Genomic DNA, 26267 nt, shown 5'->3' with positions numbered 1-26267 from the left:
AGTCTAGGTAGGCAGCAATAAAACGTACAAGAGTCTTGACAGGAGATTCGATTTCAATTGAGTTATGAAAATTAACTATGGTTTTACTACAAATAAAACTAAAAAAACATGGTTGCTATAGTTAAACCATGGTAACCACAAATAAACCATGGTTTTGCTACATTAACCATAGTTTAACCATGGTATTTGTAGTAAAACTGTGGTTATATACAAATCAATACAACAAAAACATGGTTACTACAATTTTACTACAATAAAACCATGGTTCCTTTCATAAGGGATGCTGTTTGAGCTTTGGTATCGCACAAATTATTGTTTTAAAATGGTCTGTACAATTGTACAAGGCAGTCCTATACAAAAAAAGCACTGCGGAAACTTCTTAATTACCACAGAGTTTGACGTTAGGATGTTGCTAAGCTAAAAACAAAACTGTATTAAGCATAAATCTTCATGGAAGAACAAACAAAGTGGTCTTTTTAGTCAGATTTACCTTTTGTAAGATTTTGGAATTGTACACAATGTTACCGTCAACAGTTATCTTAATCCATCCACCATTTTGGATTAAACAGCTGCATCCTACCTAAAATGGATCCTCATAATGACTGAATTCAAGCAGTCTAGGTAGGCAGCAATAAAATACACAGAAGTCTTGACAAGAGATTTGATTTCAACAGAGTTACAAAAATTAACCATGGTTTTTACCTCAAATAAAACCAAAAAACCATGGTTACTATAGTAAAACTATGGTAACCATAAATTAATCATGGTTTTGCTACATTAATGATAGTTTAACCATGGCATTTGTAGTAAAACTGTGGTTATACAAATGGTAAGTAATACACGAAAGCCATGGTTACTATACTTTTACTACAATAAAGCCATGGTTAATTTTTAAAGGTTTGTGTTAGCATGTTGCTAAGCTAACAGCATTATACACAAATAAAGATAACATACATGAATATTGGGGAAAATAGCACATTCATAATTAGATTTAACATTACAGATGCTATCTCACTATGGAACATGAAAATTAACCATGGTTTTACTATAGTAAAAGTGTAGTAACCATGTTTTTTTGGCGTATTGTTTACCATTTATATAAACAGTTTTACTACAAATACCTTGGTAAACTATGGCTAGTGTAACAAAACCATGGTTGATGTGTGGTTACCACAGTTTAACTATAGTAACTATGTTTTTTTTTTAGTTTAATTTGTAGTAAAACCATGGTTAATTTTCGTAAGGGACGTCCCTCAGCTTATTTATTTATTTATTAAGTGTACTGCAGTGCATTCTGGGATGGCATACCAATTGCCAACCTCTTGGAATGGAACTTGGAAGTAAACCTAAGGTTTAGCTCACTAAGTTTTTATATCAGACCATCTGCTATTATATAGGGAGGTTATATTAAACATTATTGAGATGATACATGGACAAAGCTATGAAGCTTTATAATATCTGAGTGTTGTGTGTCTGTCAGGTACACAATCTAGCATACATCTCAAGGTCTCAGTTTATAGAGCTTTATGTGTGTGAAACAGAAAAATCATCACACCAGTATAGCAGTTAACACACTACTGAACAGCCAGAACTCAGTAGAAATGATTAACAAAGAAAGAAAGAGAGTGAGACACAGTCTTACCTCTGTATAGTTCCAGTCAGATCACTTGCGTCCTGCCTGTGAGAGAAAAAGAGAAAATGAATTCATTAGCTCAGTGAAAGTCATATACACAACCAGAAAGTATTATGCGATTACATTTACATTTATGCATTCGACAGTCCAAATTGACTAATTGCATTCAAGACATAAATTTCTTTTTGATTCTTTCAACACTTCCCTGCGAACTGAACTGTTGCACACACACACCCCAACAAATAAATAAATAAATGAGTCTAAACAATAAATGGACAAGTGTAGCTATTTATTATTATATTTAAAATACATTTTTAAATTAAAAGAACAGTAAGTCAATTTTAATAATTATGATTTTTAAACAAATTCATTCTGTGTCCATATTATTTACAGGCATGATACAACGAAAATATTGACATTCCATCTATCCGCACATTTTTAATTTTGATCAAATATGCCCAGGTGCATGTGTGTGTATGTGCTTGTACATCTTTTTGGTTTGTGATAATACAGCTATAATGAGATGAGTGTGTGTGTGTGTGTGTGATAGTACTCAAGTGTATGTGTTTATTTCTGCAGGGAGTTCTCATGCATGCTTTTAGCTGCAGGTGCATTCAACGTCTGTAAGATAACATTTACTTCACTGCTGTCTACATTACACACACACACACACACACACACACACACATTTTCTCTCACTCCAATCATCCACACCCTCTCTCTCTTTCCCATCCCTCCATTCTCCTGTCATTTCGTTCGGCTTTTGGGAAAACATGAGTGTTGAATGTACGAAGCGAGGGGCGCCTGTATTAACGTCTCTCGCTCTCTCTCTCTCTCTGAGGAGAACCAGACGGACATATGGAGCGTCACAAGCCACTGAGCCCAAGAGAAGTGGAGATGAAAAAATGGACAGAAAGAGAGAGAGAGAGAGAGAGAGAGAGAGAGAGAGAGAGAGAGGAGGAATGGTACATTGTGAGCACCTCTTTCAGCCTCCTCTTGACATATTTCACCAAGAAAACTCAAATTCATCCCCGGTGACAATTACAAATGGCTAATACAGCACTTCATTAGCAACCGGTTCCTGTATGAATCATAATTTGCACATTACACCGACGGAGGCAAATGGTTTTGCGCTGTAAACGATTAAAGTGTAATACTGAAGAGAAAATATCCACAAAATATAAGAAGTGGATTCAAATGGGTAATACTTACGAACATCACATAACATCATTCATCCAAAATACAGTTTTATTTTGCTTTTGATTTTATGGTAAAATATGAGAATCGTCCACGTATGCGTGCGTTTGCGGTAACGTGCATCCCCTTCTGTTTTTGGGAATAAATCAACTGAAATAAAAACCAGCAATCACTTTGTGCGACCTTTCCAATTGCCTTTTTGCAGGAAAAACACCCTGAAAAAACATCCAGTACCATTTCAAAAACTGGCGTGAAAAGGCGGAATGCTGTATTCAAAGAGCAAATCAATTGCGGCCAATTCACCGCGGCTAATTTTGGCCCTCATTCAACATGGCACCCGAGCTCAGGTAATCAAAATGAACTCCCCGCTCTTGTTAGCACCAAACAGCCCACTCCAAATTGTTTTCTTTTCTTTTTTTGTCCTTTTTTTTCTTCTCATCCCTCCGTCCCACAACCGCGGAGCTCCTGCTGTGCGTATATGTGTGTGTGTGTGTGTGTGTGTGTGTGAAGAAAGAGACTGTGCTTCCCACGGCATGTTAATAAATTGGTCCCCTGTGGACAATGGGGTGGAGGTGTGCGGTCATGATTCTGAAAGCTTCCGGTGAAACGGCCGCTGTTTGATAACAGCTGCCGTCAGCGCTGTCGAATAACAGGACGCCAGCTATGCACTTATTAATGGTGAATTATTCCTTTATTCCGGCCCAAATGAGAGGGATGCAGAGGGATAGCATATGCCGGCTCTGGTGATCAGAGCAAAGGTGGGCTGGAGGTTACTTTCCATTTCAAAGAGCCACGCAGCGAGAGGTCTGTCCGCGCTTTCTGCCGTATATACTTTCGCATTGAGTCTGACTGGGATGAATTATGCAAGGCCTTAACCCAGATGTGTTTGCACACACAAACATCTTTCTTTCTGTCTTATACACATAAACTGAGGTGAAATTGAGGTTAAGAAATTGGGGTTAAGAAACCACAGATAATATATTTGAAAGCTCCTGTTCCACTCTGAACTGACATTTGCTTTCATTATTGTATTTTTGGGGCCTTTCTGCCCTGTATAAATTTACAGCACTGGAATCAGAGCATGTTGCAGGCTGGGCACGAACCTGCATTACCCACCAGAGCACCAAGGCGGAACATATTACAAGAATGTGTCATAAAACGTAATCTAAAAGACATGGGGAGGTCCAAGCGGAACTACTTAGCCAATAAAATAAATAAACAAACTTGGTATCTATTTGGCATTGCAAAATACGTGTCTGAAAACACTTTGCTCCTTTAATATGGCACCGGATTCCAACAGAAAATTACCTTATTAAAAAAAATGGAGGGTGGTAGATGGAAATGAAACATCTCCTTTCCTTCTCTGCCTCTATCTATCATTCTTTCTTTCTAACTGTGCGGTTTCCATCTCCTCTCATCTGTAATCATTATCTCTTTTTCTCCAACAGCCCACCATCTGTGTGCCGGCGTCTCTTTTACTCATTCTGCGCTTTACTTCTCCGTCTATCTATCTGTCTCTCACACAAACATACGCACATCCTCTCTCTTATCAAGGCTCTTGTGCAACAGAGTGTGTTTTGCAGTATGTGTTTTGCTTGCTTGAGAAATTCATCATGTTTTTTTGAGTGATAATTCACTAGTTTAGACAGGTGGAGTGTTTTAAAATACTCCTGACTAGACTACAGCTGACAGCAGTCACTGAACTTGTTTCTTCCTGGAATAAGAGGGTGTTTTTCTGATTATTTGCCTTTTCAAATTTCAATGTTTTTTCCTAACACAGTGTGCTAAACATCAAAATTAGAAAACAACCTATAATTTTCTCAATTTCAAGGTCACTGCTTAGTCCTATTTGAAGTTCGTTTTCATAAATTGTATTCTGAAGCACAGTAGAAAAACTTCAAATTGAGGTATTTGAAAAAGAACTCTGATTAAAATTGGAGAACACTTACTGATACTTCCAAGTTATCGGTGTTAATTTGGCACCTGGTGCTAACTTATTTAATTATATGTAACAAACCCTATTTAACTGGCAGCATTCCTTCAATTTTCACTGAGCCTGTTAAATGTCGGGCTGCTCTAGGGTGACAGGAAGTTGTCTAGATGAAGGCCAAGGGATGACTCTTTCAGCTACTGCAAGAGAAGCTGGTCATTCCAAGTCTATGATTTCTTGAATATTGCAGCTAAACAATGACACTTGTCATCCAAGATGGTCATGTCTTTCTTACTTCAGTCGTAAAGAAATTATGTTTTTAGGATTTCTCTCCATATAATGGACTTCTATGGTGCCCCCGAGTTTGAACTTCCAAAATGCAGTTTAAATGTAGCTTCAAAGGGCTCTAAAGGACCCCAGCCAAGGAAAAAGGGTCTTATCTAGCAAAGCGATCGGTTATTTTCTAGGAAAAAATATAAATTATACACTTTTTAACCTCAAACACTCGTCTTGTCTAGCTCTGCATGAACTCTGTGTATTCCGGACATGACAGTTAGGGTATGTCGAAAAACTCATTTTCTCATTTCATTTTCTCCTCCAACTTCAAAATCGTCCTACATCACAGAGTTCACACAGAGCTAGATGAGCGTCTGAGGTTAAAAAGTATATAAATTGTACATTTTTTAGAAAATAACCAATTGTTTTGCTAGATAAGTCCCTTGTTTCTCGGCTGGGATCGTTTAGAGCCCTTTGAACCTGCACTTAAGCTGCCTTTTGGAAGTTCAGACTCAGGGCAGCATAGAAGTCCATTATATGCAGAGAAATCCTGAAATGTTTTCCTCAAAAAACAATTTCTTTATGGCTGAAGACAGAAAGAAAGACATGATCATCTTGGATAACAAGGGGGTGAAAATGCACTAAAAGACAGGATAATACAGATAATCTCAATGGGGAATGGGTTCAACACTGCAGCTGGAATTGCTTGCCAGTTCAGTGCTGAACAGGATAAGGATCTGTCTCGGCATGTTTAAGAGAAGTCGGACTGAATGCACACTCTGCAGTGACCAAACTTTTCATCAGTGGTTACTGTTCTCTAATTTTTTTTTTTAAATGCCTTGAATATTAGGTCAAACATATTAGTAGAACAGTGGTAAACCTATAGCTAATATTCCGTCAAATTTTGAGCGATGATCTCCACTGTATGTACAGTTTTGGACGATGTGAGTGGGGCTACGTAGCATAATGCAAGAAAAAAAGTCACCCTGAATGACAAAATGTCCTGCAACCTCTTGCGAATTCATATTTATGAGTAACACCATGTCTAGGGTACACCACGTCAAAATGAATGTTCCAAATCCATTTGTACTGTTGGCGAAAGTAGCACAAGTGCACGGAGTATATCAGGAATACAATGGGGCATTAGTTTACTGTTGGTGTCTTGTAGCATTGCATCCAGTGTAGACTCTATTTTTGACTAGAATGGGTTCTCAATTGTGTCGCACCACTTGCGTCCATATGGAGCAAGTGACTTGCGTCCATATGGAGCAAGTGACTGCGTTAAGTTTTCACGTCATTAACAAAATACAGTTACACCCCATTAGAATATGAATGTTTATTATACAATTATTGGACATATTAAATTATTTTGGACCAGTGAGATTTCTAAGTGGTAGGCTGAACTTGCATGATACAGTGAAAACAGAAACTAATAATTATTATTTTTTTGAACCAGCCATAACATGACACCTTGCAGTGTTGTTTCATTTGTGAATGAATCAGCATTTTTTTGAACAAATCTATAACATGAACAAAACAATCTTGTTCACTTCTATTGACTTACCAATTTTTTCGTTCACTGAGGTCTGCAAAGACCATTTAACAGCAGAGTAAAGGCACATTTCATTGGACCTACTGAATGGATGTTTTCACTTCACTTTGAGTGGCTCTGAACATTGTGAAATAACAGAAATGAAGGACCAAGCTTTATGGCTAGTGGACAAATTGAAAAATCTGGGACAGATGTTCCCAATCCTGGTCCTGGAGAACCCCCTACACTGAATGCTTTTGATGTCTCTCTTATGTTTGAGGTCTGGAGTCTTTACTATTGAGCTGATGAGTTGAATCAGGTGTGTTTGATTAGGGAGACATCGAAAATGTGCAGTGTTGGAGGTTCTCCAGGACAAGGACTGGGAACCACTGAACCAAATGAACAAAGAATTTCATATTGGAACAAACTGAACAAACCTGGACATCTTGTTGGTGAACTTGAAAACTGCTTAAACACTCTTTTGGGGTCTTTAAAGTGTATGTTTTGTGGTCAGTCGAGCCTCAGGTTGCTATGTCTTTCCGATTTGAGTTAGGTAGACCGAAGCTGATACTCTTTCTGGGTGACTGGCACTCAAGAGAAACTCATTTAACCTCTTGGGAGGAAGGAAGTCACTGACCCACGACTTCACCCTCATCTCTTCTGACAGGATTTAAACTCTGTCTCTCCCAATAAGTTCTCCCAATATTTCATCCTCAAAACACAAGACGACGTTGCATATATTCAAACGAGATCTTTTACCCTCACACCCTCACTGTTGGAATGAGTGCAGAACCATTTTTTTCCAGCTCAGAATCGCTTGCTGGAAACGATTGGAACGGGTCTAGTTTGGGTGGTGAAAAGGGAAATTTACACATGATAACCGTAAAAAAGACAAAAGAAATCTACAATATCATCACCCACTCTGGAGGTTTTGGTGTAATATGATGACTGCTTTGTTGTTCTGATTATGCAGACATTTCAGACAGCACCGTCCATCACTGCCAAGAGTCTAAACCCCTTTCCTTTTCCCATGCCTTACTCATTTTATTTGTTTGTCTGAAAGTGTACAACAAAAAAACAAGAAAGAGGACAGACAACAAACTTGTCTAGGAAGTTCAATGCTAGGCTTCATTTGACAAGAATTGCTCAAAGGGTGAATTTACTGTTCTAAGCCTAGACCCTATCAATCCTACACACATCGGAGTTATACAGCGGGTTACATAACCTTAAGCAACAGATTAGACAACACCATTCATCAATCATCCGCACCCTCCCTTTCTCATAAGCTCCATTACCCACAAGCCCTCACAGATCTCGGTTTATGAGGCATTATGAGCTATTAAAGTCTGTTGCTAAAAATCCATAAACATAAACGCAGTATGTGTACCACTTAAAAATGAAGCCGTACACCTTATAAAGAACTGCAAGAGGAAGAACAGACGCTTACACAGTGTGGCTATAGAACAGTCGTCTCAGCTGGTTTATGAGACTGGCATACATAAAGTCAAACTGTCCCAGGACACATGGCTAATGAGAAACTGGCTACAATATCAATTCATCTCTCCAGAGAGAGATAGAGATAGAGACAGACCCACACACCAACCTAATTATGATTATGACATTTAAATTAAAGGTGCTTGCTCATGCCAAAGACGTTGTCATAATGCTATGTGTATTGTAGGTGGTTGCCAGGGTGTTGCTATTTGGTTGCTACAGGGTGTAGTTGTCCGGGTGTTATGAATGGTTCTCTAGCAGTTCTTAGTCAGTTCGAATAGTATTTGGCTGGTTGCTACGATGTTTTTGAGGTAGTTGTTTGGATGTTCTGTCATTTCCCAAAAGCATTGTTAACTAACTATAGTACCTTTTCATAGTTCCTAGAACCATTGGCGGATGAATGTGCTTTTTGGCCTGTTCGCACTGCAGGAACTAGAAACGGTTTTGGAGGAACTACATCAGATCCTAATTCAGAATAGGGTCTAAAACAGTTCTATAGGAACTACCAGTGACATAAGTGTACGCTGATTGGCCAAACGCATACGAAACACTGGCTACACACTTAAAAAGTCCTGGAGTTTAGCTCCAACTTGCCTCAACATACCTGCCAGGAAGTTTCTAGTATGCATTGTAAGAGCTTGATTAGCTGGTTCAGGTGTGTTTAATTGGGGTTGGAGCTAAATGCTGTAGGACACCGACCCTCTAGGACTGAGTTTGGGCACCCTTGATGTAAATCGCGTGTTAGCATTCCACCTCCGTTATCACAAAACCCATAACACACAACAAAAATAGCTCCGATCACGCCGTCCTCCATTCACCGATTGTTGACGTTTGTAAATGCTGCGCATAAAGACGTCGTCGTCATTGAGTTCTTTCAGAGTTCTTGCTGCCAGTGCGAATGCAACCAGGAAAATGTCCTGAGGGAAAAATCTGGGAAACCCTTCTGGCTAGTTTCTAGAACTAAATAGTGTGAAAGCTCCTTAAGGTCGCAAGCTTCACCGAACTCTATTGGCAATGACGGACTTTGCGACCATAGTTGCTTTTGGGAAACACACTCCTGGGTAGTTGTCCAGATGTTCTGAGTGGGATTTAGTTGCTAAGGTGCTTCTAAGTGGTTGCTGGGCTGTTTTGCGTGTGTTTTAGAGTGCTGCTAAGTGGTTTATGGGGTTCTAAGTGGTTGCTAGAGCATTCCTTCGTGGTTACTAAGGTGTTTTAGCACATTGCTAAGCAGTTGCTGACTTTGTCTGGCTGTAGTATTCTTGCTAGGGTGACTGCTTGAGTGTTCTAAGTAGTGACTGTGGTTGCTACCATGTTTTTAGGTAGTTACTAAACTATTCTACTCTCTAGAGCAGGGATAGGCAACGTCGGTCCTCGAGTGTCGCTGTCCTGCAGAGTTTAGCTCCAACCCCAATCAAACACACCTGAACAAGCTAATAAAGGTCTTCAGGATTACTTGGGCTACAGGCAGGTGAGGTTTTTTTTTAGGGTTGGAGCTAAACTCAGCTGGACATTAGTACTCCAGGATCGACGTTGCCTAACCCTGCTCTAGAGAATTGCGAAAGTGTTTTATAGCGTTGTTTTGGCTGTTCCGGGTAGTTGTCAGGGTGTCCCGAGTAGTTTTTAAGGCACTGGTTGCTAGTATGCTTTTGTATTCTTAGAGTTTTAAGGCACTGGTTGCTAGTATGATCTAAGTATTCCTAGAGTGTTTCTACATGGTTTTCTACTATATATTTCAGTAAGAGACATCATTTATGTTATATTAAGCTACTGTATCCAAATCTTAATACCTGGGGTTCCCTTTAAAGTAGTTACTCTGTTTTTTGTAAATTAATATGTAGCTTCTAAGTGGTTGCTAGAGTGTTCTGACACTGTGTTTATACACGTTAAAATCAGTATTACAAATTCATTTTGTCCTGTTGGTGGAAGTAGCACAACTGCATGGAGTGGGGAACAGGGAATCAGTTTACTGTCAATTCAGCTGATTGCTTGGGTAATTGTAGTTGGTTTCTTGGGTGTTCAGAATAGTTGCTCAAGTGTTCTGGATGATGGTTGTTAATTGATTATTTACTAGACCATGTCAAAAGAGCCAATTCTAAAGTTTCTATATCTGCATCTCCACTGCGTGGTACGACTCGGCTCAGCTTTACTTTAGCTAGGTTTGCTTTTCCACTGCAATTTAGTACCGCTTAAAACCGGGTGGGATATAGACTGATTGCTATAGTTGTGCTGCCACCTTGTCAACTGACCACGATACAGCCATTTCTTTTTTAAAGTTTAAAGCAAGTTGTTTAAGTTGTGAAAACAAATAATACTGTGATGGCTGTTGCTGTTGCTGTTGCTGACTTTAAATCTAGTGGGTTTGTTGTCTCATTGCAAATCCAATGACGCTGATAGTGACAATTTTCTGTGACCAATCGGTGATTTCCAGTATTTACACATCACATTTTGGTATCGTATGGCTCGCTTGGTGGAAACCCCCCCAAAAGGGAGCTGTACCAAGCCATACTAAGTCATACCATGCAGTGAAAAAGCACCATATGATTTTCTGGTCCTATGTAAGTCTTTAGGAATTTTTGTCTGTTTCACTTGCCAAATGTAAATGGGGTTGCTATGAAAATTATACCACACCTCTCTAAAATCTGCATGACTTAAGGTATCATTCATGTCTATGTTGCAAATGCTGTGTCCAAGTTCTAAAGAAAATTAGGGCTCAGAGCTTATTCAAGAAGTGTACACAGGACGCATTCTTACACTCAAAGCAGCTAGACACAACACAGCACAGTGGGAAAGAATGCAGGGGTCTCGACATGAAAGTTGACAGGGCATCTTAACACAACAGTAGTCATGGTGCAAAACACAGTGTGGCACATCACAAGGTTCCGAGACGTCTGTCTAGTGCATGTTTACTCAGATCAACAATTAAAAAACAGAACAGAAGGACCACAAGAACCCATCCTGAGTGAAAGGGCTCTAACAGTGCCCTGGATGCTTGGAAATGGGTTCGCCATACAGTGCAGCACTGTGTGTGTGTGTCTGAATGTATTGCTTGGTAGACAGATGTGCCCCAGCAGCTGTTCTAGATGCTCTGGCACACACACACTCACACACACTCACACACACTCACACACACACGGCAGTGTATCACCTGATGGCAGAAAGCTGGTATGGCGCCAAACACCACTCCTGCCAAAAAGTGTCTCCGCCAAATAATGACCCGGCAGAATAACATACCAATTCTTATGCTGCTACGGAAAAACACACAAAACATATGTACGCACCCACCATATGTGATACATTTTGTTTTGACCTCTTTGTTCTGACTATCAATGACAGTGAGTTGAGCAGCCTCGAGCATCTGCCCTAGATGAAGTGTGTGTGTGTAGTTATAAAGAAGCTGAGCCTTTGGGAGCTGCCGTTAACATCGCACAGTTTGAGCACTACATTAACTGTCCTAGTTCTTCTTTAATGTATGCACTAGCCACCGACAGAGCAATGCTAATATCCAATACTTAATAACTCGCTAAATCTGATTACTCGAAGCTAGCACTTTCATAGCTCAAGAGATTTCATGGAGCCCTCAGTTATGTTCAATTAAGTATAAACTTAGCGTCTCATAAAATTCCTCAGGACCAGTGTTGTTATAGTTAAACTAGTCAAAACAGTTTTTGTTAAATGAAATAAAGCAAATACAAAATGACAGAAATATCAAATGAAAAGCATAAACTTTAACATTACTTTACAATCACTAATTTAACGATTTACTGTTGTAGGCTGGATTTATGGAAGTAACATCTTAACATGGGATGTGCGCGAGGCCTATATTTAAGGCCCAATGTGGGACCCTGTTTCTAGATATATATATATATTTTTCTCCAATAAACATTTGAAGCAAAAGTCTCCATTTGCTCCCACTGCTGCCTAGGAGAATCAAATGAGATATTAAAGACATCTAATTTTAGATTTTCCTTTCCTCTAGGTGTGTGCGTGTGAGAATTGTGTTATAAAGATTCATCCACACTGGAACTAAAGCACTTGAGCAATAAGAGTTTGTTGAAATGGAACAGGACACACACATATACACACTCCACAGCTGTGCGGTGTAACAGGAGAGCTGTGGAACGAATGGAGAGGAGGTCCACAGAAATTCCAAGATTTCATTAACTGCCACAGCGGTCTGTATTCAGTCATGCTGGTGTTGTAAAGCCCAGCTTCAGTCTTCACCTCTAAATGCAACAAGTTCAACAAACTGCTCTCACACCTTATTAACACAACTTATGGATAATAGGATGTGTCTATTGGCTCAGACTTTATAAACTGTGTATTTAGCGGCCTGACAGATTTGGTTGTCTACCTAACTGTCATTATTAACCAATAATATCATATATACCTAACATGTCTGCACCCGATCAGTTCAAGTACATTATGTCCTGCTGAATATTCTCTTTCAGTTTTGTAATGAAAAGTGTTGCATGAGTAATGCACACTCAGGTCACAGAGACAAAAACTTGTTGTAACGGGATAGTTGAAAAAAAAAGGATATGTATATCGATTAATCATGATTAATCACATCCTGTGTGTGTGTGTGTGTGTGTGTGTTAGTGCTGTCAAATCGTTTAATCCAGATGAATCGCATTAATCGTGTGTATTTATTTAATACATACATGTATGTGTGTGCATTTATATATACATTTTATTGTACACAGTACAAACACATATTATGTAAATACAAACTATTTTTTTGCATGCGATTAATCACAATTATTCGATTTCACAGCACTGATATATACAGTTTACACACACCTTGCAGAATCTGCAAAATTATTTTAGCAAAATAAGAGCGTTAATACAAAATGCATGTTATTTTTTTATGTAGTTTTATGTAGTAGAGTAAATAATAGTTGAATTTATGAAGTGATAGTTGTTCACAAGTGTATTTGAACCCTATGCAACAATACACAAAAATGCTGAAAAACCAAAGAATCTGTGGGACCTGAAAATTTTTTCTGAAGAACACCGGACAGTTTAACTGTTCAGGACAAACAAGAGACTCACAAACAACTATCACTAAAACAAACAAACAAACAAACAAAAAAAAAAAAACAGACAAACAAAAAATCATCCAAACTTTTGAACAAGGTCATTTTTATGATTTCAACTATTATTTTCTCTTGTGGACTATATGGAAACATGTTTATGTCAGTACTAAATAAAAAAAATAGCATCTATTTTGCATGATCCCTTTTATTTTGGTAAAATAATTAACATTTTGCAGATTCTCCAGGGTGTATGTAAACTTTTGACCTCAACTGTATATATGCAGTACATGCCTTTTAAAAATTATGGTAACACTTTATTTTACGGTCTCTTAAATAGTTGCTTATTAGCATGCATATTGCCAGAATATTAGCCATTTATTAGTACTAATTAAGCAAATATTAATGCCTTATTCTACGTGACCTTATTCTACATCCCTAATCCTACCCAATATCTAAATTTAACAACTACCTTATTAAATATTAATAAGCAGAAAATTAGGGAAAAGCTGTAGTTAATAGTGATTAAGTGTACCCTATTCTAAGGTGTTACCAAAATTACTTAAAAATGCTAAAAGTTCCATTCTCTACACACACACACTGACTACTATTACTACTAGCGCAAACACGTTCACCCAGTTTGACTGATGTGTCATGTAATTGTAGAAAATGATTTCTTGTTATAATTAGAAACAATCAAGGCTTTGTGGTTCCCAATTCACCAGATCAAAACCTTGCACTTTCGCCCTTTCTACATACGTCACCTCCTAAATTTAGTCTATTTTCCACTCATTTCCTCCAGTTAACACTCATTTCAAACCTCTTTTCCCCATATTACTCCAAAACACTGTATAATGTGGACGGAAATGTTGATGATCCCTATGTTATTAGGATGTTTCTGAGTGTTACATATATATATATATATATATATATATACAGCTCATTGCTACTAAACATGGCTCTAAATGTAGTGTTTCTCTTAGATATCAAAGTTGAAAAGAAAAACATTTAAACAATACAGCATGTTAACGCAGTCTTCAAAAGGTCTCACCGGTTCATGGGGTTACACACAGCTGCCTTGGTAACGGTTTTGTCATCTCTCTCCGAATGAGAGCGTAAATGAGCATGATTGTGAATGTCAGAGGTATCCCACTGGGGTGAAATGTCAGCGCTAATCCCATTTAATAAACTCGTGCCATGCGTTAATCTCACATTACCACTTAATCTGGCCCTCATATTGACGGCATAATCCCGGCCCACTCCGCCGAGGACCGGGGGCGATGAGCCGTGCGGTCGTTCTGCGAGACGTCATTATGGCAAGAATGGAAGATAACGGGCTTGTAAAGAGATGTCAATGAGGTTGGCGGCAAATTGATATGATCATAACCGCTCGAGATCCGGGTCGGCACGCCATCAATCATGATGATGAAAAGCCCGCTAACGCCTCAGACGGGCTAGTGTATTATCAGCATGCGCGGAAGGACTGCTCTATCACACACACTCATCACACATTGATTTAAGAGCACATACATTATCTCTATTCCAAAACTTAGTGGACTTCCTACACTCTAAAAAAAGCTGGGTTATTTTTTTTTAACCCAAATGCTGCATTGGGTCACTTTATTGGGTTATTTTTAATATTTTTACCCAGGTGCTGGTTTATTTTCTTAACTCAAATGCTGGGTTCAACTTCTTAGGTCATTTTATTGGGTTATTTTTAATATTTTTACCCAGGTGCTGGGTAGGTTTTCTGTAACCAAGTTGTTGGGTCATTTTTAACACCCAACCGCTGGGTTGAGCCTGTCTCTAACGAAACAGCGGTCAGCAGCGGTTGTTTCGCAACATGTCAGTACTGCTTTTTTATGGGTAGTTTTTGGAGTCAGTCGTGGCATCTTTCAGCTACGAGTGAAATGCAAGGCCGTGGTCTGAAGTTCGCAGTTAACCCGGCGAACAGCAGCCCACCACTGGCTCAGATTTCGGCGACACGCCGGCATGAGAATTAACGCTATTTCGGTAAAAAACGATTATAGAGAACTGTTGAATACACTAAAATTAAAATTCTACTTTTGAACGTTACATTCTTTATGTCTAAAATGCTTGTTAAACAACTTTAAATGTATGTATTATTGTAAACTACGCTGTATTCACCCAAATAAATTCCATTTGTCTTGTATTTTGTCCATGTGTTTTTGCTTAACAATAAATGTTCATCTTTTGACTATTGCTGTTGCCTCTAGTAATTCTGTGTGTTTTTAAGTTCAAGTCCATTTTAAACCAGCAATATAATCATTTTTAAACAATAGTTGACTTAAATAAAATAACCCAGCATGTTTGGTAAAAACATTTAACCCAAAATAACCCAGCATGTGTTCTGTCCAATATTTACCCAGCGTTGGGTTGCCAAATAACCCAAGTTGGGTTGTTTTTAACCCAGCAGTTTTTAGAGTGTAACTAGACAGCACTTGTAAGGCATTGTAAAATTTGTCACAGATATTTAGAATTAGGCAGCAACTGTGTATTCAGTATGCTAACCCAAAATTAACCATTGTTTTACTTCAAATAAAGCCTAAAAACTATGGTTACTAACCATAGTATTTGTAGTAAGACTGTAGTTATACAAACAGTACCCTGGTGAAAAAAACAGCATATGCTGGTAGGTATGTTTTGATGCTGGTTTAAGCTGGTCCTTTGCTGGTTTTTGCTGGTCCTTTGCTGGTTTATGCTGGTCATGTTGCTGGTCAAAGACCAGCATAAACCAGCAAAGGACCAGCATAAAAATTTAAACTTTTAGAAACAAATCAATGTGTTGTAAAAACGGAATTTTGGAGTATTGTGTTGCTGGCTTTGCAACATGCTAACATTATATTTTTGGAAGTGTTTCAAATCTGTTACTTATGAGCTTTGATTTAGTTTAGGATGCTAATTTAGAGGGTAACTACCTATGCAGATGGCAGAAACAGCTTACTAGGGTTTGCAACAGAGCTAGTGATTCTGGCTTGAATGGCACCAACAGCTAGCAATCCACCATGCCAACTTTCCCAGCCATTCAAAACGATAAAATAACCCTATTTATTACCAACCCATCTTCCTGTATTGCCAATTAAAACACTCAGCAAGACTTGGTTTTCTTGCAGATATGTGTTTGGCAGAAGCCACAGGCATCCATAAACTACCTGCACCATTTTAATGGTGTTTTAATGAGGATGGGATTGACAACGGATTGCGTTTTAAGAAGAGAAAAGCCGCAGAAACAAGCACTGACTGACTTCCCTGGCGAGGAGGAGGAAAAACCGTTGGCGACGGGACAAAACACACTTTTAATCCCGCGAGATGCGCGAACAAATCAATATCAATTAAGGTGGAGTAGCAGACAAAATGGACATCTTGCTTTGTTTTAACTAATGAAGTCTGCCGAGAATCCACCAACTGAGGCGCATAGCAACCAGGAAAACATACATACACACACACTCTGACTTGAGCGCAATAACCCAAGTAAACATTCAGGATTGTGATAAATAGTCCACGTAGAGCGGCCCAAAATGGGACACCAGTGCACAAGAAAACAAACTTTCATGTGTCACACACACAACACACACTCCCTGCAGGAGGGCTGAGCATATACATCATTAATGATGATTTTGATGTAAGTCTGTAATAAAATAAAGTTATGCTGCTGACACACACACAGCACGGAGTCTTACACAACCATCAGTGCTGCTGGGTGATATCTCCTCATCTACATACTATGCAGGCTGAATGACAAACGAGAAGAGGAAGATGATAGAAAGCAGGAGAAATAAGTATGAATAACAAGGAAGAATCGGCAAGCATACAACTGGCTCAATCCGAAACATTACACGGCCCTTCCATACGCACAAACACACTCAAAGTCTTTATGAGAACCAGACACATGTTTTCGGGATGCACGCCAAAGAGTCGCTATGATAGGTGGACGGGCGGTTAACACAATGATGTCATTACATTATCGTCAACCGGTATATAACATAATGACATCCAGAACTTTTTTTCTCTTTTACAGCTGTGTGAAAAAAAAGCAGTGGTAAAGAAGTGAGTTCTCTCAAAATATTATTTCATTTTTTTTCTTAAGAGTTTGAGGGGAAAAAAATGACCCAGATTTTTTTTTTTTTGGGAGATTCACACTTCTAGGGGTCTAATACTAAAGTTTCCTGAACAGAAAACATTTCTACTCATACACTATATACCAGACCAATTTTATGACATAATTACACACTGGTATATATATTTACATGCAAATTGATATATGTTATATATACACTATATATACACTACCAGTTAAAAGGTTTTGAACAGTAAGATTTTTAATGTTTTTTAAGTCTGAAAATGAAATGCAGTGAAAGCAGTAATATTGTTAGATATTATTACTATTTAAAATAACTGCTTTCTATATGAATACACTTTAAAATGTAATTTATTCCTGTGATTTCAAAGCTGAATTTTTAGCATCATTACTCCAGTCACGTGATCCTTCAGAAATCATTCTAATATTCAGATTTGCTGGTCCAAAAAACATTTATTATTATTATTATTATTATTATTATGTTAAAAATAGCAGAGTAGAATTTTTTCAGGTTTTTTTCGATAAATAGAAAGTTCATAAGAACAACATTTATCTGAAACAGAAATCTTTTGTAACATTATAAATGTCTTTATCATCACTTTTGGTCAATTTAAAGCATCCTTGCTAAATAAATGTATTAATTTATATAATTTATCTCTCCAAAAACCTGCTATAGTTTATAATGTTAAGCTTTTATTTTAGATGCTGATCTTTGGATCTTTCCATTCATCAAAGAATCCTGAAAAAAACATTAACTGTTTTAAATATTGATAATAATAATAATAATAATAATAATAACAATAATAATAATAATAATAATAATAAAATGTTTCTTGAACAGCAAATCAGCATATTAGAATAATTTTTGAAGGATCATGTAACACTGAAGACTGGAGTAATGATACTGAGAATGTAGCTTTCATAATAAATTACATTTTAAAACATATTCAAATAGAAAGCAGTTATTTCAAATCGTCAAAACATTTCAAATTTTTTACTGTTTTTGCTGTATTTTGGTTCAAATAAAAGCAGGCTTGGTGAGCAGAAGAGACTTCTTTAAAAAACATTACAAATCTTACTGTTCAAAAAATTTTGACTGGTTATATATATATAGATGCACAAAATATGTGCATTATATTGCTTTTTTTTAGATTTTGGGCAGAAATGTGTCCCAGACATGTTTTTGTTTTGAACCAGGATTGCCCACACAGAAACCATGTTGGCACACCCACCAGGTCACATCTGTGACATATTACCATGCATATTTATGCAGATTTGGAAGACCGAACTGACTTACAGTACAATCTGGATATACATTTCATCATATGTGTGGGAATGGGATTTGAACCCATAACCTTGGTAATGCAATGGTCATAGTTGAGCTAGTAAGAAAACAAAATCATAATGTCATAATATATATTTAGATTTTGAGGAGAAATGTATCTAGGTGAGATTAATCTTCCCAGGAACATTCAATTTAAGGTGGCAAACACAGATACCATATAGGCACATACTGTACGCACTACCCACCAGGTCACATCTATGACATATTTATACACATTTTAAAGGTCAAAGCAAATTAAAATGCATTCAAGATGCATTAGTATAAGTGTCCCCTGCGATTTGACACCTATAACCTTAGTGTCACTAATGCAGTCTTTTTTATCTTTTGTGCATTGTGCATCTAGCAAACTAGTGCATAAACCTTAATTTTTGCATTGCACACTTCAGCACACAATAATGCAAATGAAACAAACACCTCTCCTTACCCTCACCCACACACAAATACGCTTTGTTGCACATGCACATGGTCTGAACTGAATTACGGCAGGTAGAATTGAAGATATCTGCCCTCTTCAGATGGAGATGCCTTTAGATAAGCACGCTCACACACGCACACACACATGCAGGAATCCTCACCCTTGGGAAAGTTTACATCACGGTTCAATGGATTTTGGCACAACAACTCTAGACATCACTGACAATGTGTGTAGCTGCATCTTATCGCAGCTTATCTCGGGTCTACAGCCAACACTCACTTCCCTTTACCACTGATGACACTTCTTTAACACTCACGCTGATCTAGGGTCAGATTTTCTACATCGCCGGTGATCTGTATTGTAAAGTATTCATGAGAAAGCTGATCCAAACACCACGGTTTACCCCACAGGCAAAGAGGAACCTCAGTACAGGTGCACTATTTCTGTAAATATAAACTGGCCTACTTCCTATAATGGTAAATGTAGACTAGGCAAATCTAACTCTAAGAACTAAACCTAAAATCTAATTGAACAACTATTTAATTAACCTAAAATTGAGGTTAAACTACTGATGGACTATTTTAAAGTCCTTAATAGCTTCCTGGGCCTCGAAATCTGTTAGATGTCATTCATAATATCTTAATTTGTGTTCTGAAGATGAACGAAGGTCTTATGAGTTTGAAACAACATGAGAGTGAATAATTAATGACAGAATTTGAACTATTCCTTCAATTCCTAAACAATTTGCAAACTAATAACAACCTTATCATTCTATTACAGTATCTGCAAAACGGATGAAAAAAGATTGTCACAATTACTATAACGTTTTTGCTCCTATATCCCTAAAAACATTGTTTTAAATAATAAGCCTCATGTAATACAGAGCAGAGATTGCTGTACTACCTAGCAAGCACCCAATCTTAGTAAACGACAGGAACAGGTGCTGCCGTCATGCCTTTCTGCACACTTTTTAATTAAGCAAAATGATTGTGAAATACAAATAAATTAGAATGTACAGTTGTGGTTTATTCATGTACTCGGTATTTGAACCGCTCGTTTCCAATTTGAGTGGGATGTGTATTGGACCGTAGACTTTGGTCAAGTGGCTTAGAGTTGAAACGAAGCACAGTGCGAAATAAAGCGAGTGACATTTCATTTAAGCCATTAGAAGAGCAAATCTATAAGCTCTGAAAGTTCAGTTTTCACTACGTGCCTATTAAGTTTGTCTTAAAGTGAACCTATAATGCCATAACTTAGCGTTCAGACTGAAGAGTTTTTAATAGCTTGGAAAAATGTCAACACACTCCAGCAAATTGACCGAACAATGCGAGCGAGAATCATCGCTATGGTTTTGCTAAGCAGCTGGGAGGTCTTAAGGAGGTGTTTGTGTGTCTCTGTGTGTGTACTGTTGTGGAATTGAAATGTGTGTGTGTGTTGTAGAGTGCTGTAGTAATAACTCCCAGTGGGAGCAGATTTCTGTCTGGTCGTTGTGGTGACAGCATCAGGAGAGAAAGAGGTGATGGCTGTCCTCTCCTGCACTGGACAGTAATTGGCCATCCATATCGAGCTTCGTCTCCAACACACACACACAGACGTCATATCCTATCAGCATCGCTACATGCAATTGCCATCACCCTGTTCCCCCAAGATCCAAAATGCAAGTGACGACACATGTGTGAATGTGTGCCCGCTACACCGTTGGTGCCTCGCACTGATACACAACATACACATGATAAACATCATCATCTGAATAGCAGGTGGAGATTGGAGATAACAGGTGGATGACGGAGTGAAAGAGGGTCGCTGGAAAAATAAACGTGAGATTACACATAGGTTTACCTTTCCACGCAGTGAGAATTCTGTGGTGTGTTCACTAGGATTGATATTCCACCAGAAACACAGACAGAAACACTCACCTGCAAAAATAATTACTATTTTAAACAGGTTTCTAAGATGGACCTCGTCTGTCATTGTTCAACCTGTTCCTGGAGAAAGTTTTCATTAGTATTTCTACGCCCCTCTCCCAAATGGCACCCTAAAACCTCACGGTCTTTCTTTTAGACCGCACTTTCGTGATGCGATGCCGCTTAGACTGTTGTGTACACTGTACACGACAGTAGCGACGTTGTATGTTTTATGGTTTGGACAGTAGCGACGTTGTATGTTTTATGGTTTTTTACTCTAATTTACATGTTGAAATAACTCTAATAATAAGAGTTATTTCAACATAAAAACATTTTTAAAAATGTAAAAAATTATTCTGGCAATGTCAATTACAGTTATTCACTGTAAATTTTATGGTCTTTTACAGTTAACCATTTAACCGTTTTTTACTATAGCATTTTTACAGTTTTTACCGTTAAATTCACTGTAATTTTTTACATTGTAGAAGTCTGTTGCGGACCTAACAGGCTCTGAAGGGGCTCAAAGGGGACGCTCGTGAACACCCTTTCGAATACTAAAATTTTGAATGGGACACCCTACTCCAGGGATAGGCAACGTCGATCCTGGAGTGCCGCTGTCCTGCAGAGTTTAGCTCCAACCCTAATCAAACACACCTGAACAAGCTAATCAAGGGCTTCAGAATTACTAGGGCTACAGGCAAGTGAGGTTTTGGGTTGGAACTAAACTCTGCAGGACGTCGGCACTCCAGGAACAACGTTGCCTATCGCTGCCCTAAGGACTTGTGGACTTAATGGACACATGTACACAGCGGCCATTGTAAGTTGCAAGTGCACATGAAGTATGCCATTTGGGACAGGGCCTAAGTATTTCAAAGGCAGTTGCTCAGCTTGGATTTTGTCCCCCGGATGTACGCAATCTACATGCTGCCATCTTTTCTTGCATTTTTGGGTCAATCACCTGAGAGGTAGCTGCTAAGAGACTCTGGAGCTACAGGAAAATGTTATCCTGACAATGCTGGCAGCCATATCACCCTGCAGCCCAAGACTAGTCACCCACTGAAGCTAAGCAGGGTTGAGCCTAGTCAGTACCTGGATGGGAGACCTCCTGGGAAAAGCTGGAAGAGGTGTTAGTGAGGCCAGCAGGGGGTGCTCACCTTGTGGTTTGTGTGGGTCCCTAACACTCCAGCATAGTGATGGGAATTAATTAAAAAAATTACTTTGGTTGAGGGAACCTCAAGAACATCATCCCATACTGTTTACTGGCAACTATCCTAAGCTGAGCCATCGAAGGCATTTCCAAGTAGGGCATCTCAAGTTTCTGGATCAAGAACTTTTGAAAGAACTGTTCCAACCCTATTTGTTTATCGTCGCAGCCCTAACCTTGACTAGCTGGTTCAGGTGTATTTAATTAGTCTTAAAGCAGATTATGAACTCTGTGGGACAGCGGCCTTCCACAAGCAGGATTGAACACCCCTTCCCTATAGCTACATTGTTCACTAACCTTAAAACCACTCTTTTTGGTAGATAGGTTGGACTAAAAAGACACTAATCCACAACAAGCTCTCACAGTAATCTTTCGGGAATGCACTAGGTTTCAAAATGGGTAACAAAAATGTTGGTTTGTTATTCAAACACAGGTTTTTTTGGGCTTGGAATATTGTGCAAGAGTCAGATGGACCACTTTTATATGCTGTTTGGAGCTTGACAGCCGTTGGTTGCAATTGACTATTACTGAATGGAAACAAGCAGCTTGGACTTTCTGCAAAACACCTATTTTTGTGCTCCACAAAAAAAAGGCTTGGAACTATAGTACATTAGGGCATGTACATGACAGAATTTTCCGAATGATTCCTTTAAGGCAGTTAGCCGGTAGGGGAAACAGAAGAGGATATCCAGAGGAATGCAGAACATCAGAGAGAAAGCTAACGGAACCTCAGCAGCAAGAAAACTGGAAACACATCGTTGAGCTGAACAAAATCAGGGCAAGAGCGCGAGGAGGGAGTGGAAAAAAATTCAATATATTTTTAATCTCGCGGATGTAATGTGATTGCACAGCTGCCGTAGGCTGCAGATTTCATAAGCCAGATCACATTTCAGACAGATGGGGTCGGGGTGCTTGCGTTCAGGCCGATCTGCATGGCTCTGGGAGAAGTTAATGAAGGAGACAGAAACACAATGCCCTGTAATGACTTTAATGCCTTCACCCAGGGATTCCTTTGCTGGCCCTTGGGGGCCCGGAAGCACCAAATCATGTTAGTGTAAAGCGTTGATTGCTCTTTTCTCTTGTCAGGGTGAGTTTGAAGACCAAAGGATGAAGAAAGAGTGTTAAATATTCATCAGGTTTCATTATTTTATTGGTTTTTGTTGTGTAGGGATCATTTTGGCTATTCTTTTGTCCACCTGACCTAATGCCCTGCTCTTTTCCGTGTCTTGTTGTTCTTGCTTTTCTCTCTGCTCTGAGATAATTAACAAATGCTGCTGAAAATGTCAGATTACGCCATTTTGAGGTGGTTAGGTTAACTTTAGAATATGGGGAATGGATGTGCATTGCTTGTCCAAGTCTCCTCCAGCTACCCCACCTAAACTAGCTACAAACCAAATAAAACCACCTACCAATGCCACATTTTTACACATGGACGATTCACTGGTTCAATCAAAATGTATTGCTGCTCTTTTTCTAAAACAACTTTTCTACTGATGACATTTGGGTGACATTAGCAATTGGATACTGTTAATCAATAACCAGATAACACATTCAAGTTTTGCTTCATTCTGGTTCATGACGTCCACATTTTTATGACCCAATCAATTCAATACCTGTTGAATGTAATGTTTTCCATGTAAATATACTACGTTATGGTAGGATAGCTTACAAACTGTGATTCACATTGAGTTTCAGTTGGCTTTAGCTGGATTTTCCAGTCGGAAAACCTGCACTTGCGTGTTCTCATGAATCAGCGAAAAGACAGACCACGTCCAAAACACAGCAGTTTTCATTCTAATTATAATAAATCTTATAATACTCAACTGAACTGCCAAGAAAACAAATTCAGTGTTGTCAACAGAATATAACAACTCGCTTCTGTCAGTGTACGAAGTTGACCGGATCATTTCTAAATCAAGTTAGCAGACTAAGCTCTCGGGATGGTGACCGGAAACGACGGCGTTACCCCCGACAGTGTGTTGTTATGGAAATGGCAGTGTTGAGGGTCAGGGGAATAAAGATCTGATTATTCTCCCAGAGCTTTGTTCTCAGTTGAGAGGAACATATGTGTGTTTAAGTGTGCAGATGCACGTGTGTATTTTGCTTACTCTGGTAAGAAATATGCACGTATTACAGTCTTTTTTTAAAGGAATAGTACACTCCAGAATTAAAATGCACTCACCCTCATGTCATCCAGGATGCTCATGTCCTTCTTTCTTCAATCGAAAAGAAATTAAGGTTTTTGAGGAAAACATTCCAGAATTTGTCCACATTCAGGGGACCAATGAACGGGTTGAAGGTTAAAATTGCAGTTTCAATGCAGCTTCAAAGGGCTCTACAAGATCCCAGGAGAGGAATAAGGCTCTAATCTAGCGAAAACGATTGGTAATTTTCTAAAAAAAAAGAAAGAAAATTAAATAGTTTTTAACCACAAACACTTGTCTTACACTAGCATTATGTAGTCGTATTGGAAAGGTCATGCGTAACGTAGGCGGAACTACCAACCCAGTGTTTACAAAGCGAATGTGTAAAGAAAGTCAAACACCCGTTACAAAAAAGGTAAAACAATGATGTTGGACAATTTTTAAGTTGGAGGAGAAAATGATAGGGTTTTTTGCCCTACCCTACCTTTTTGAACTAATCGCGCAAGAACTATCCAACATGATTACGTAATGCATGAAGCCGTAGAGGAGCACTTGTGGTTAAAAATTATATTAATTTTTACTTTTTTTTTTTTTTTTTAAATGGCAGACCGTTTCGCTAGATAAGACCTTTATTCCTCAGCTGGTATCATGTAGAGTGCTTTGAAGCTTTAACCCTTTGATCCCAATTGAAGTCCACTATATGGAGAAAAATCACGGAATGTTTTCCTCAAAACCCTTAATTTCTTTACGACTGAAGAAACAAAAACATGAGCATCCTGGATGACATTGGGTTGAGCAAATTATCAGGAAATTTTAATTCTGGAGTAAACTAATTCTTTATTTTCACATGAAATAATACATAGTAACCTTAAGGAGTCTTTTTCAGAGTACAGACTTTCTTGTTGAGTGAGTTACATATGTTCAGTGCACCATGTTAAGTGAACATTTTGTTTTAGACTCTCATATACACACAACAAAGGCTGTAACGCTGTAATGATCTTAGTAATGGTGTTATTAAGTCAACCAGAGTGACGACACTTAGCTCTAGGCATGAGCAGTCCAGTGTTTTTGTTATTGCTATGACAACAAAATGAGGAAATCTGGGAAAAAGAGGTCCCCCCTCTCATGTTACAGACATGGAGACACAAACATCCCCTCACACACACACATCTTGAACACATCTACAGTACTGCTTTAGTGGTCACATGCCTCTGTCAAGATCAGGTGACCGCCGCCTCTGTCTCTGTAGGAAGATTGGAGGGATGAATTCTGTCAGAGAAAATTTACCGTGGTGTTAAACTCCAGCTGCGTTGTGGCTATCTGCTTTCCTCTCTGATAGAGTTTGAAAGCCCTAAACTCATGACACACTCATAAATTTCCCCAGACTTGTTTAAACCCGCTTTCACCCACACACACACCCACAATCCCCCTACACGCCGATAAATACTATGTTATATCAGCCGCCAAGTGTTCTGACAAAAATATATTATTTATATATTGCAGCAACAGTATTGTATTGCAGAAAAATAAGCCCTTCTCTTAAAAGCACACAGTTGTCCCTACAGTAATAACACACACACACTTTAGAAAAGTTGTGATGGTTTTATAAGGCACATATGGGACATCCTCGTAAAAACGCTTCCAGCTGCGAGTCCATACCATGCTTAGATATATGATCAGGGTGTGTTTATGTGTTAGCATCTTTGCACAATACTCATTTGTACACAGTTAATGGAAACTGATTATTCTACATTCTTTCAGCTAAAATTTCCCTCAGACTTTCCCTTTAACTACAATGAAATTATCATGATTTTTTTGACACGGCACTACGGGATGTATACAACATTAATTAAATGTAATTACATTTTACAATTAAAATGACAAACCAACACTATTTAATATTAAAAATATGTACTTGCAGGTCTCTGAAGCAACATTAGACACAACAAACACATCCATAAAGTGAAGTGATAGGATGGATTGTGGCATCTGCGGTTTTAAAGGTCACATGAGACCCGACTGAAACCAAATGTTACAGCATCCCTGTGTAGCTTACGCATAG

The 26267-nt window shown here is 38.5% G+C and overlaps 1 protein-coding gene across 1 annotated transcript in view; it reads right to left on the bottom strand.

Annotated features, from left to right (window-relative positions):
• The window catches only part of celf2 (cugbp, Elav-like family member 2), a 182173-nt gene that overhangs the window by 138791 nt on the left and 17115 nt on the right, over positions 1-26267 (bottom strand). The window contains exon 2 of the mRNA XM_051107446.1: positions 1643-1678. Coding sequence (XP_050963403.1) covers positions 1643-1678 — 36 coding nt within the window. The remainder of the gene's footprint in view (positions 1-1642; positions 1679-26267) is intronic.

Source organism: Labeo rohita, chromosome 4 (assembly GCF_022985175.1).
Source record: "Labeo rohita strain BAU-BD-2019 chromosome 4, IGBB_LRoh.1.0, whole genome shotgun sequence".
In the NCBI taxonomy this organism is placed as follows: domain Eukaryota; kingdom Metazoa; phylum Chordata; class Actinopteri; order Cypriniformes; family Cyprinidae; genus Labeo; species Labeo rohita.
Note: the sequence above shows the minus strand (reverse complement) of the source record. Positions and strands in the feature narration are given on the sequence as shown.